The following is a 14,296-nucleotide window of genomic DNA, read 5'->3' as shown; positions in this document are numbered from 1 at the left end:
GAGCCCATTCCTGGACCAGGAGGCCCTACACTCAGTCACTCACACCCTGGTCACCTCCTGCATGGATTACTGTAACACGTTCTACATGGGGCTGTCCTTGAAGAGCATCCAGAAGCTTCAGTTGGTACAAAATGTGGCACAGTGCACAGTTATGTGCGCACCTAGATCAGCAGACTCTGATCTTACACCAGCTGCACTGGTTACCAGTTTGCTTCCGCATTCAATTCAAGATGCTAGTAATGACCTATAAAGCCCTACATGGAATGGGGCCGGGTTATTTGAGGGACTGCCTCTTCCCAATCACATCTACCCATCCCATCAGGTCTGGCAGGAAGAGCATGTTGCGGGTTCCGTCTATGAAGAGATGTCATCTGACAGGACCCAGGAGGAGAGCCTTTTCTGTCACGGCACCCACCCTTTGGAACATCATTCTCCCTGAGGTCAGATGGTCTTGTCCTTGCTGGCCTTCCAGAAGAGCCTGAAAACACGGCTTTGCCATCTGGTCTGGGGATCTGGTAGTGGTGATGTGGAGCCTGCGAAATGGCCGTACTGTTAGTGAGATTGATTGCACTCTCACGCAGATTATTTTTTATTGTCTTAATTTTTTAAATGATTCTTGTGGTTATTTTTTGGTTATTTTGTTGTATTGTCTTATTTTTTAATTTTGTACGCCACTCAGAATCACGTATGTGAGGTGGGCAGCTGTATAAATTTACCAAATAAATTAAATGAATTGTCTATGTATATAGTTTTATGCACTAAAAGAACTGTATTGCCATATTGTAAAGAGTAAGGACGAAGCTTTGAGAAATGTATGAAGGTGAGGAGGTTTATTGTACATTTCTTAATTTAGAGAAAGTATTTGATAAATTGAATAGGCCTGAATAATAGAATGTTCTGCAGGTATATGGAATTGAAGATGGGTTGCTGAATGAAATAAAAATAGTGCATGATGGAAGTGAAGCATATATGGGAATAAATGAAATGTTTAGCTAATTCAACACTGTGTAGGGAATAAGACAATGTGTGATGTCCTCTGGGTTATGTAATGTCCTCTGGGTTATGTAATGTATCAATGAATAAATGTATAAAGAATGCTTGTGGTGACACTAGGCATGTTAACTAAGAACATGAATGTATGTGTGCTTTTGTATGCAAATACAGTATGCTGCATTGTTGGCTGAGAATGAAATCATCTGTAGCAAATGTTAGATAGATTATATTAAGCAACAGAAGTATAGATCTGGAAATTAATATACTGAAGGTCAAGCTACTTATGTTCGACAGGGAAAATGAAATGAAATATGCAAACTATACATGGATGATGAAACACTAGAGCAAGGAATTTTAATTTATGTACCTTATTTAACATGAGAAAATGGCTGGACAAATTTTTAGAGGGGCAAATGCTGTTAGAAAGGTAGTAGATATTACCTGATTTCTTGCAATGAATGAATATGTATCAAAAGAAGTTAAAACAGCCACGTACTGTATAAGACCATGCTTCTGCACCCTTTGTAATATGGATGTGAGAACCAAGTATTTCAGAGTTAAGTTTAACGCAATGGGAATTTGGCACTTAAAAAGTGTGTGAGATAAAATGAGAAGCAATTGGAACAAAAATGAAAGAATGCCAAAGTAATATAGATTGAATACAAAAGTAAGTGCCCAGTATGAAAAAATATGTAGTGGTGATTTAGTTATATAGAGAGAATGAATGAGGATTGAATTGCAAAACAAACATATGAAGGAAGAGTGAAGAAGTTGAGAGGAAAAGTAAGAACAAAGATGTCGTGGTTGGCTGAAGTTGAGGTGACCTCAAAATGGAAGAAGTGTAAAGGATAATAGGTAATTTATAAAGCCTGTTCCCTTTATCTTTTATTATCTCACGACTTTAATTTCTCTGGTTCATTATTTCTTACTTCTTTTCTGAATTCTGCTTACTGTTGCTTACTCCAAAAAAATAATAAATATATATATATATATATATATATATATAAATAATGGGATCTATGTCAAGCCTATCCTTTTTTAGAATGCCACACATTCAGCTAACATTTACATTGGATATATATATATATAGTAAAGGTAAAGGTTTCCCTTGACGTAAAGTCCAGTCGAGTCCGACTCTAGGGGGCGGTGCTCATCTCTGTTTCTAAGCCTTGGAGCCAGCGTTGTCCATAGGACACTTCCGGGTCATGTGGCCAGCATGACTCACGGAACGCCGTTACCTTCCCGCCGAAGCGGTACCAATTGATCTACTCACATTTGCATGTTTTCGAACTGCTTGGTGTGCAGGAGCTGGGATTAACAACGGGAGCTCACCCCGCTGCGCGGTTTCGAACCGCCGACCTTCCGATCGACAGCTCAGCGGTTTAACCCGCAGCGCCACCGCGTTCCTAGAATATATATATATATATATATATATATAATGGGATCTATGTCAAGCCTATCCTTTTTTAGAATGCCACACATTCAGCTAACATTTACATTGGATTATGTATCATTACCCCAAGATCCCCTTTCTTGTCAGTGACACTTAATATTATTTAAATACCCTGTTGCTCAAATTAATAAGTTAAAAAGTATAGATTCCAATTCATATATTTTGGGAAAGCTCTTGTTTATTTAAGAATAATCCAGGTGCCAGCATAGGGAAAGATGAATGGAAGAGAAGAGAAAAAAAACTGTTAATTTTCACTGGAATCTAAGGAAAGTGAACTTTTTATGAACACCACCCTTTGTTTCCTCTTCACTGCTTAAAGGTGGAGTATGTTCTTTTCTAAGGATGTTTAACATCAGTTTATGACCGTTAGCACTCTTAAAACCAGATTTCAAGGCCAGCAATTTTTCTGAACAGAACCTGGGCTGTTGCAACACTATTACATTCCTCCATAATTATAATTTTCCATTAGTCCCTACTTTGCTTTAAAATCAAGCTTAACTCCTGGTGACTAAATGAACATGTCAATGTTGCTTCCTTGGCAACAATTTAGAACTGATTTCCCATTGTCTTCTTCTAGGATTTCTTTTTTTCAACTCCCTAGTCTAGCCTACAGGACTAGGCTTTTCTGGTTTGCCACAGCTTTGTTTCTTTCCAACATCAGCCAAAATCAGTTAGGCGCTGCCTGATTCTGTTTTTAGCCAATTATAAATCTGTAAGAATTATTGTTCAGTACCACCATGGAGTCTTCAGTTGTGTTCATTTTTCATGCCTCGAATGTTTTTAAAACTTTCAATGTTTGTGTAAACACATATTTTCACAAAAATGACTGAGTTAAATATGCACCTCACAAAAAGGGAATAATGGGAAACAGCATCTAAACACGTTAGGTCAATACCAATTTACAAAACACTGAGACATAATCCACCACTTTCAGAGCACTATGACCTTACTCAGAGGCTGATTTATTTTCAAAGTGAACACATGTAATACCTGTACTAGCCAGATACCATCTTTTGTGTCTTCTACCAACTCATAAAAGTGCATTTCACCACTGAAGTTTGTACTGGAAACAGATTCAGAGGCTTCCTCTTCCTTGAGAGCAGAATAAAGTTCACCCTCCATAAGGTCTCCTGAGAAATGAGACAAAAAGAAACACCAGTACCATAAAACTCTAAAGGTCACATTAGCCAAAGGGACATTGACTCAAAAGTAAACCAAGACTATCAATTATATTTTAAAAGAGCTGAGGAAAAGCAAAACACATATATTTGTACATATCTTATTTGTAAGCACAGTGGATCTGGGGACTTACAGATAGCTGGTGACTCTTAATTATTTTATCACTCTATAAAGCTAATGTCTTCTTCTAACAAGAGGCAGGGCAGTGAGACTGAGGTTGGGAGAGGGACTTAATACATTTCTTTTCCCCCAATCTGGGTAGGTTGCATTTATTTATTTAGCAAATTTATATAGCTGTCCCTATGGATTTGGACTAGCACACTGCACACCAAAACCATTTTGGCTAGTCAATCTGGTGAAGATGTGAAATTGGAGCCACTTTATTTAAAATTTCATCCTGGGGAAAGGGATTTTTCTGTTTTGCTCATTCAGACTGCAGAAGAAGGGAGCATACCCCCATTCAAGAACAGGTGGTGTCAACTTAACTGTCTGTTCCAGGTAGAACCTTTTCACCTGGAAGCAGTTACACCTAGGCACCCTGGAACTCAGGTGGAAAGGATGGACATTCCAGGAAGGGATCTGGCAGGCTATGGGTTTGTGAGAATCACCTGAAGGAGAAAATAACTAATGAAACAGCTTGGCCTAAAAAAAATGGCTTCAAAGATGCTTCAATGCTTAGCCAAATGCTTGAAAATATAAAAATACAAATAGCTTACTAAGGGGCTGAAACTGCAAACTCAGAGGCTAGTTACTGGTAAAGAGGGAGTTGACCCCTGGCTATGCCTCAAGGCTTGCTGACTAAACAAACCAAAGGCTAAAAATACAAGTTTACTATGAATGGGCTTTGTTGCCAAGGGGTGCTACTGTCCTTTTCCTGTAAACAAGATCACTATATAAGCTTTTCCCTCACCCTTCTCTCAGTGGGCAGAACTTTGTATTCTGTCCCCTGTGCAGCTCAAAAAACTTGGCTCAAGCAGATTGTGTGCTCTCCACTGGTCAATTGGGTTGGGGGATTTTCCCCTTCACACCCTGCTACAATAAGGAAATTCTAGTGAATGAGATTAGTATTTTTTCCTTATGCTATCTCTTTTTATAGTAGAAATAAAAGTCACCCAGAAGTTACTTACTTCAAACAGTCAGTATAATTTATATTATTTTGTAAGTTAGAATTTTAGTAAAATAATCCAAAAATTTGTGGGCAGTATGGCTAAAACTAGTATTCTAGAAAATATTAATCAATATTTAGCCCTTCACAGAGTAAGAGGTCCATTCTTAGGAATCCCACCTTCCACAATACATGGTTTAGCTCTTACTTCAGGTAGAACCATCCTATCCTGTGCATTTGTCCTTGCTGGGGGATACTTTAGGTTCCCCACATACTGGAGATGAAATGGGTCATGGCCTGGAGGAAGAGATTTCTGTGGTGAACCCCACTGGTAAAATAGCCTTCTCCCAAAGGTCTGACTTTACCCACTTGTGCATCATTCCATATGGCTGCTGCCGATGTTTTTATAGTATTACATTTTTAAAAAATTTACTGTATTATGATTATTTGGTTTTATAAACTACTCCAGTGTAAACTGTGCCAAGTTGTTTAGATCTGGTAGTATGCAAGCTAAATAAATACATAAATAAATAAAACATTGTTTTGTTTTCCATGAAATAATCCTAAATCTTGTGAGGTAGCATGGCATAGTAGCAAAATACGTGAGTTTCACATTCAGATACCAATCTAAATATGAACTTAGTGGGTGGCTTTAAGCCACCTTCTCTTGGCCCCACTCCCATCCTTCTCTAATTCAGTATAAAGATAAAATTAACTTAAATGACAGAGAATATTTTATTGTTATCTATTAATCTGATTTCAACTCAAGGTGGCTTACAAAAATTTAAAACATACAGTACTTATAACTGAAATGCTTAAACAACTGTGTCAGTGAAAGACGAAACTTAAAACATAAACACTCCAGTGGGTTTTTAGAGCCTTCCTAAAAGGGCAGCACAAATGACATAGTGCATAAAATATAATATTAAGTTTCAGGTAAGAAAAAGCCTCACAGCAGCTCCTGGCCCATTAAGAAGATTGTCATGCCTTGTTATCCCACTATTTGTTAACTGAACAAATATACAGCAAACATGTGAGTTATATGATCATCTGAGCCTATGGGTGTTTCCAGATAGAGGACTTCTAATTTCATCTATCATAAAGCCTTATGCAGCTATTCCATCTTTCTCTGGACAAGAAGTTTATAAATAGAGGACAGCATCTGGAGAAATAGTTCCCAGTTTGTGGTCTATGGACTACTGGTGATCCATGAGAATTACTGCAGATGGTCAACACAAGTAATGTGATAACATTATCATCTCTACTGGGAGGCCTACAACAGATAAATGTATTGTGATGAGTATAATGCATCTATGAGTGAGATTAAAAATGCAGCAATTCAAACAAACTTTAAATACAGATTAAATTCCTATCAGACAGACTATATTAAAGATTTTTGCTTATTTGATGGCCTGCAAAAGTTTTAGATGGTGATACAGTGGTGATGATGGGAATGGGTTGTGAATTACACATCTTGACCCTTTTTAATTACTCAGAGAAATTTAAAATTAAATAAGGTATGGTAATTTTATAGTAAAGCTCTCATCTGGAAGCAGTCTCTATCCTTTCAGTGTGTGTGAAGTAATAAAACTTAAATAAACCTAAGAAGTTTAATATTCTGCATCATTCAACTTTCTCCAGAAAATCTGCCTACAGCATTCCTGTTACACCATGTGAAAATCCTGTATTAGCTTGAAAGATACTGTAAATTGATGGGAGAAAATAAAACAGTTTGCATGCAATGTCATGTGAGTAGTGCAATTTCTATAGAGCATGTAAATAGTAAACTGAGCTTAATTTGAACTTGTTTCTTTGAATACTGTTATCCTAGAAAGGAGTCAGTATCTGTGCCAAATTGGTTTTCTGTTTTCTATATCTGGGCTCTGGAATTTTCCTGCTTAAGGATCCCATTTAGCATCTTTGCTTTTTGTCTTCCTTCCACTGTCAAAGATATTTTTGTTCCAGAAGGTTGGGATGGTGGTAGACAAACTGAGTAGATGTTACCATTTATTTTCTCTATGGTGGATTCACTTCAATTTTTTCTTTGCTTTATTACAATTTTTAGTACTGGATTCCCCCATGGAAATTTGCTTACTAGGACATGAACATGAAAACCGCTTAGGCTATCTTAAAAACCAACAATTGTATTATGACTTAACATTTTGTGGGCTGTAGTCCACAATATTTTTTCTTTCAGGAAATTCAGGTCATTGTCTCCAAAAATTAACACTTTGGTAATTGCCCTGAGCATTTGTAAAATAGAACAGTGGTATATTACCTCACATTTTCAAATGTACCTCTTTAGAATTACACTATACCATCCATGTACCATTACTTAACATGTCCTTTTATCTGTGTGGTTTTGCCACTGTTTTAGCCCACAAAATCATAGCCATGTAAGATACATTTCCAGAATAAGTAGGCTGATTATAACGCTTTTCCTTCTTTAATTATATGTATTTAAACTGAACAATAATAGCTTTAAAGCAGGGTATAAATATAATAAATGAAAATATTCCATGTATAGAATCACATAATCATATTTTATCACTAAGCCAAATAGAGCACTATAAGATATCTGAATAGATAAAGGACTGGTTGTTAATGTGTAGTCTTGACCATATTTGTGAATATGGACTATTCAGAAGTAAGGGATATGATAGGTGTACTCAGAATTAAAATATAAAATGTGGATTGAAAACTTAGCTCAATAAAGTGATAGAATACATGCAACAAGAGCTCCAAAGTTCAACCATGCATATTTTCAAGTAAGAATCTGAAAGATTGCCTTAAGAAATCAGACAGCCATTGCCAGTTAGCATACTGTACACTACGGGCCGGGAAACAGCAGCCCAAGGGTAGCATATGGCCTATAAACCCCTTCTTTGCCAAGGCTCTCTCTGACCATGCTGCCAAATTCCAAGAGCACAACTGTCAAACTCAGATGGTATAGTTTCCTACCATTTTGAGAGGAGAAATATATGAAAACTGTAGAACAAGCTCCAAAACATCCTCTGTAAACAAACAACCCTCACCAAAAAATCCAGCTGACCCCCACTAATTTTACATCAGGGCCCCATCCACTCTGGGTTTTGCCTCCTACAAGACATTAAGGGCAGACCTGGCATCAAATGTCCATCTCTGCTAGAGGTAATAAATAAAATAAATCAGAGTTGGATAACTAGATCACCAACCTCTTTTTCTGAAATCCATACAGCACTTTTAAAATAACATCATTTGAATTTGGTGGCAAACCAAGAAAGAAATAGAAGTGTAATTTTCTGCTTATTTTAGGCATAAAATCAAGCAACGAAATTGTATGTGTTGTGTGTTTAATGTACTAAAAAGAGGGGAAAAAACTGGTGTGGTATTATTTAATCCCTATCTACGCACTGTGGCTCTTGGTTTCATCCCCAAATGTAATTATTCCCCAGATATGAATAGTTGCTCAACTCTGAGCTAGATGGGCCCAGTGGCTGTTCCTCATAATTGTGTTGCTGTAACGTATTTTCTTCTAGTCCTTGAGGCAGCGAATCCTAATCCTATTCTGCCACAGTAATAAAGCTAGGGAGTAGTGCTATCCTTACAGTTTTAATGTGGACAAGTTAAAGAAAGCAACTGAAGGATTCCCCTGACTTCATGTGCCCTCCCATCAAACATCAGGAGCCCACAAGAAAAGTATTCACCAATCATGCTTCTTAAGAAGGAGTAAGACTGGGGAGGAGATGGTGGTAGATGGCTAAGTGGCCATCTGTCAAACCTTAGTTTGCTTTTGTAGAAACACTTGGCACATGTGCATTCACAGGGAACTTTGACTTTTTGTGTGACTGTCTGTGTGGCAAGTAAAGAGTTGGCTCCCTCCTCTTTTTCCAGATTCTTCACTAAGGGCTAACATCCAAATAAGTGCTTGCTCAGGAGTAAACTCCTTTGAAATCTATGGAAGGCAAGGTTCAGCAATGAGAACACATCCCAAGCTGCAAAATTGCAATATGGGCAAGAGACATATGTAAGCACACACATTCTTCTCCCCCTCCTCTCTTTTTGAAGACCTGTCTATCACTCTTTCAAAAGAACGGTAAACATGTATTTACAAGGAGCCCAAATAATGTATTTTCAGAATGCATCAATTAGTACAAGAACAAATGCTACCACAGAAGCCAGTTGTGCAGTCTCTCCAGCAGCTCGAGTCAAAATGGCCATGAAGGACAGTGCTCAGTGAACAGAGGGAGAGGATGTTCCTCCTGCAGCCTTAATGGCCAGTGTGAGCCCCAACCATGTCATCTCCATCAACATGAATAAAGTCTTGTAGACTATTTGTACAGCAAGATTTGTGTGGAGAAGAGGAAAAACACTGCTTTAGAACAGCTAAAGATGCATGTGGCTGCCTCCACAGCAGACTGGGTATAAAACCAAAGCAATTTCATGAGGAAGTATCTTTAACAACAGTTAGTAACACAACGTTGTGCTGCTGTTGGTGGGACATGAAGAGCCCTTATATGCAGCATGCTTCCAATATTGTTGAATGAAGGATTAAATACCAGACAGCCAAAACTGTAAGATGCAACTCAAGTTGGGGCAGAAAGAGAGATGTATGTAACTTTTGTGGAAACATCTCATAGGCTTTCCTGCTCTACTAAAATGGTGCACAAGGGCTATATTACGTACAAAGCATTAATTAATTAATGCTATTATATCTACAGCTGCATGACAAATCTGAAGCATGAATGAAGGTATGCTTAGGAGAAAATAGTTTAAAAGGTATTTACTTCGAAGCAACTACATCTTCAACACATTTCTCACTGCTCAAAAATATTCAAGCGAACTAGTGTATGGATTTTTGAAGATTTGTATGTCAGTAATTATATGAGAATACTTTGGGTGTTTTGACAAAAGCTTTATAATTTAATAGCAGAACTTAGTTTTTTTTAAACACATTTTCTAAGGAGTATCACTGAACTTAATGGACTTAAATTTGAACAAATGGCTTGTACTGAGATCTTGAGGATTTATTTCCAAGTAATCATGGATAATAGCAGTGTTTCTTGACCATTTTTACCTACATTCGGACAGCATTTCTCTGTCCTCTATGCTGCTGTGCAGTATGTGCGCTTTCCCATCCTGCTGCTGCCTTGCGCTCCAGAAATAGTCACACTTCAACAATTCTCGTAGAGTGCCAATACATTTCAAGCTTGAGGTCACTCCTAATTTTATTGAATGTCTTTTGTTCTCTTAAGGCACTCGTCACATCATAAAGTGACTGCAAATATATTTAATAAAAGAAAAATTATTTGGGAGGGGGAGGAGAAAGAGCAATATTGAAAGATAAGCCTTTATGAAGATACTGTTCTTACCTGATTTCTCAACCAGCTCCCTGACATCTTTCTTTTCCAGAAGCCCTGAGTACCCAAGTCCTCTGCACTCCAAAATGGTCTTCAGCTTTTTAAAACTCAGTGCCACTGGGTCCACCAACTGGGTGGCAAAGAAGCCAGTTTCATACCACACAATGGCCTCAAAAAACCTGGCCAGGATAAACAAGACCAAAAAATAAAGAAGCAAGAAAAACAGTTTCAGCCACATCTTTTCTTTGTGGATTTTCGACTCTCAGAAGAGAGTCCCTCAGTCCTACGAGAGAGAGAGAAAGAGAGGAATGTCCCACTGGAGGAGGCAAAGGGAGCCAGGCATTCTGAACACTGGGGGTCTTGTCCCTAATGTCAGGGCTCTCCTTTTTTTCTCTGGGACAGAATCCGACCTGGTTGGATGGATAGAGAATAGACGACCTTGTCTGGAGGCACTGGGAGGAAACACTGGCACTAGCTTGAGGCAGCCAGAGAGACACCTCTCTTTTCAGACCAGCTGATGATGAGGCAGAAATACAAGGGGGAGGGGGGAAGGCGGTAGCAGTAGGACTTCACCGTGGAAAGGTGCTTGACGAGCAGCACCCGAAAGAGGGGCTGGAGCTTTTCAGGGGTGAACCCTAAGGGGGAGAATTCTGGTCCAGCGGCGGCGAGGGGGTTGTTCTGTATTAGAGATGCCAAACTGGCTATTGGTGGGCGCGCTCAAAAGGAAAGGTGAGGGAGGACCCGTAAGTGGGATAAGAGGCGCTCCTCGATGGGGGTGGGGAGCGGCGCCGAGAAAAAGGGCGGCCGGACTGGGCAGGGCAAGGCGCCACGCTTGTTACCCCTTCTCGGGCAGGCGGCGGCCCTACTTCTGCGGGGACCGCTGACGGTGATGCGGCTGGGCTTCCGCTAGCCCCGTCGTCGCCGCCTCCCCGCGGCGGAGCAGAACCCGAGCCGGAGGAGACATAACAAGTGACGTCTACAGCCGCGGACGGCCGCAAAGGGAGGGGGAAGGGGAGGATGTGGATCCAGAGAGCCGGAAAGGCTGAAGAGACCGTGGCCAGCCCAGCGGTTCTTCCTCCCCGGGCGACCCAAGTACGGCTTCCCCCCTCGTGACCAACCTGGGCGTTGCTTCCCGCAAGGGGTTTGTTTACCTAGAAAGCCTGCCGGTCGGTCGGGTTGGAAGGATTCATCTTCGTGCGTTTAGCGCAGGCCCCAAAGCTGGCCGCTTGCCTTTTAATCTGCCCGCGGCGATTGCGAGAGAGAAATAGCCGTCTCCTTTCCGTCCACGTTTTCTACTGGCTGAGAAAGCGGCGGGAGCAAAAAGGGGCGACGGGGCCGCCTGCCGTACGCGTCGCACTTGCTTAGGTTCTGCAGTCTTGACTCGAAACTCGGTTTAGTCGGCAATTGTTCCCTACTAAATGCGTTTAGGTTTGGCGCTCTAATTCATCCTCAAACGAAAATCTACAAGGATATCTCGGGGCTAATGTTAATTAACATTAAAATCATGTTTTCCAAGAAGAAACAATACGAGTGTGTATATACCGATCTCTTCCTTTCTTCCCTTGGAAATCTAAAGGGATACTCTTGTAAGTCGATCATGCTATATAACACAAGATGATAGTGTGATACAATGTCTAAAAACAGAACTGAGCAAGGTATCCAGAATTCAAGTTTTCTTATAAAAAGCTGATTGAACTGGTTCAAACATAGCACTAACCAATGATTTATTAAATAAACCACAATTGAGTTCACACCTTTCTAAGCCATCAACCAGGATGAACACACTGCAGTGGCTGAGTTTGTAGTAAGTCAATCAATAAAGCCACATATTTTAGCAGTGGTTGACATAACCATACCGTTTTTCCACCATGTCTCAATGACCACAAATAAGGAAAAACGTTATTTAACACAAATTAAGGACAATGTATGTGTTTCTTGCTCTGAAGTGGAGACAAGATGAAGGCAACATTAAAGAAACAGCAGAAAACAGATATTGCCACAGCATGGTTATGCTCTGACCAGCTGCAAATAGGGAAAGGCCTTAATGTCTTACTGGGACATTGCCCCAGAGCAGCCTCAAGATATATAAAATCTGAACAAAGCCAACTGCATTAATTTAGAAACCTAAGTTCAGTTAACCATGGCCATCTAATACAAACATAGCTATTACAGTAGTGATTCACAACATGCATACGTATCTTGCAAATAAGGGGGGAACAGGAAGTTAACATAATTCTCACTGCCATTACTTTGGCCACCACTGCAACTGGGGAAAAAAAACTACAATTAGCCAATTGCTCAAAGAGAATCTTCAAACAACTGGTGTTTCTTGGCCCTGATTTTGAAGCAGACTCACTTTAAAAGTGAATGACAATTCTCCCTGTGACTACTGCAAATCCAAGAAGAGCAGATGGAGCAATGTCATGCAAGGCAGGAATCAGCGGCTTTTTTGAGCAGTGGTCATTGTCATGCAATTTTCCACAATATCATAGGCACTCAATCATAAAAATGCAAAATAAACTTGCAAGTCAGAATGTTAAAACTGATGTTTTATGCAAGGACACAAAAAACTTGTGAGATTTCATTATTTTAATTTTTTTAAATAGTATTTTGTTCAGTCATCACTTTACGAAATACTCCAAGTTTATTCTCTATTAATTTTCTTTCATTATGACCTGGCCCACATAACATACAGTGTCATCACTTGGTTTAATTTAACATGTTGTATGAACTCTGTTACTATTGTATATTAGGAAACCAGTTAATTATTGTATAAACCATGATTAAACCATGGCAATTACAGGCGGTCCTCAGTTAACAACCACTCATTCAGCAACTGAACTTGCAATGGCACTGAATGAGTGGTACTTACGACTGGTCCTTGGAGTTCTGGCTTTGCAGCACCCCCACAGTCACGCGATCACAATCTGGGTGCTCAGCAATGGCCCGGATTTCTGACTGTTGTGGCGTCCTGCAGTGATTTGCAACCTTCCTGGCTTCTCACAAGCAAAGTCAATAGGGAAGTTGGAACTCACAGTCATGTGAGGTCCTTGCTTAACAATGGTAACTGGGATCTGCTGGAACTGCCGTTGCTAAGCAGCAGTCATGTGATATCATGCTTTACGACTGCATCACTTAGCGACAGAAATTCCAGTTCCAGTTAACACCATTAAGTGAAGACTCCCTGTACATATTTTCATTCATTATTCTGGGAACTTAAACTACAAACTTCAATCCAAATTAATAGAATTCTAATAAAAAAGCCTGGCTTTTTCATAGCAAAATCAAATTCTGTATAGATAGACTGTATGTTTATGTGAATGTAGATACAATAATACCTCATTTACCAGTATAAGTATTTGGCTATCCTTCACCCTATTTCTGGTAAGTAAATTCTTAGGAATTCAGTGGAATTTACAACTGAGTAGATTTTGGATAAGATTGTACTATAAAGTTGCAATTCTATGGACTACTTTATGCTGATGTAAATAAGATCTTAGAAAAACAGATTTAGAATTGTAATCCTAAGCTAGTAGCAACCTAGTAAGTCGCCCATAGTATCTGCCTGATCACTTTGACCATGGGGCATTCCAGGTTCCTTTGATTAAACAATGTAATCTTTCGGGACCCCAGGAGCCCCTTTTCTGTAGCAACACCTGCCCTCTGGAATGAGGTTCCCCCAAGATCTGGATGGGTCCCACTCTGCTATTGTTCAGAAGAGCAGTGAAGACCTGGCTCTTCACCTAGGCATTTCATGAGGAAGTGTGAGCCCCCTTGCCTCATCTGGTCTGTCCCACTTGCCATCTTTTATAGATTTTATAGTAATTTCTTTGATTATTGAGAGCCGCCCAGAGTTGTTGAGAGTTGGGCAACATACAAGTTTAATAAATTATATAGCTTAGGATCACATATTGCAGTAAGGTACACTGCAATTTGGCTTAGGAGTATGTGTGAAGTCAGCCATTATGGTTTGTAAACTATGGTTTACAAGTCAGCATGTGAACCTGGCCAGCTGGGTGGTCATTTAAAGACATGGTTAAAAACAAAGTTTATCTCAATGCGCACTCATCTGGTTTGTGGGTCCCTAAGATGGACTCTTATCTTTTGCTCATTTTGTAAAACACAATACTGTAACATATGGCCTGCACTGAAGGAGGGGCAAGGAAAAATATAATTTGACAAAAGGAAATTAACAGCCGTTATAAGCACCATTTCTTGGCGGAAAAG

General features: G+C 39.6%; 1 protein-coding gene across 3 annotated transcripts in view; it reads right to left on the bottom strand.

Annotated features, from left to right (window-relative positions):
• Positions 1 to 11,514, bottom strand: part of LOC134495175 (charged multivesicular body protein 3) — a 34,393-nt gene extending 22,879 nt beyond the window's left edge. The window contains exons 1-3 of one of the 3 annotated variants that reach the window (XM_063300401.1): positions 11,221 to 11,514; positions 10,082 to 10,352; positions 3,437 to 3,576 (exon numbers count right to left, since the gene is read on the bottom strand). In XM_063300401.1, the coding sequence (XP_063156471.1) occupies positions 3,437 to 3,576; positions 10,082 to 10,307 (366 nt within the window). In that variant the 5' untranslated portion in view covers positions 10,308 to 10,352; positions 11,221 to 11,514. Of the gene's footprint in view, positions 1 to 3,436; positions 3,577 to 10,081; positions 10,353 to 10,908; positions 11,152 to 11,220 lie in introns of those variants that run through there. The other 2 variants (XM_063300400.1, XM_063300403.1) reach the window with 2 other exon arrangements.
• Positions 11,515 to 14,296: the final 2,782 nt, after the last annotated feature.

This window comes from Candoia aspera, chromosome 4 (assembly GCF_035149785.1).
Source record: "Candoia aspera isolate rCanAsp1 chromosome 4, rCanAsp1.hap2, whole genome shotgun sequence".
NCBI classification, from domain to species: Eukaryota; Metazoa; Chordata; class Lepidosauria; order Squamata; family Boidae; genus Candoia; species Candoia aspera.
The sequence above is the reverse complement of the archived record's forward strand: the minus strand, read 5'-3'. Positions and strand labels throughout refer to the sequence as shown.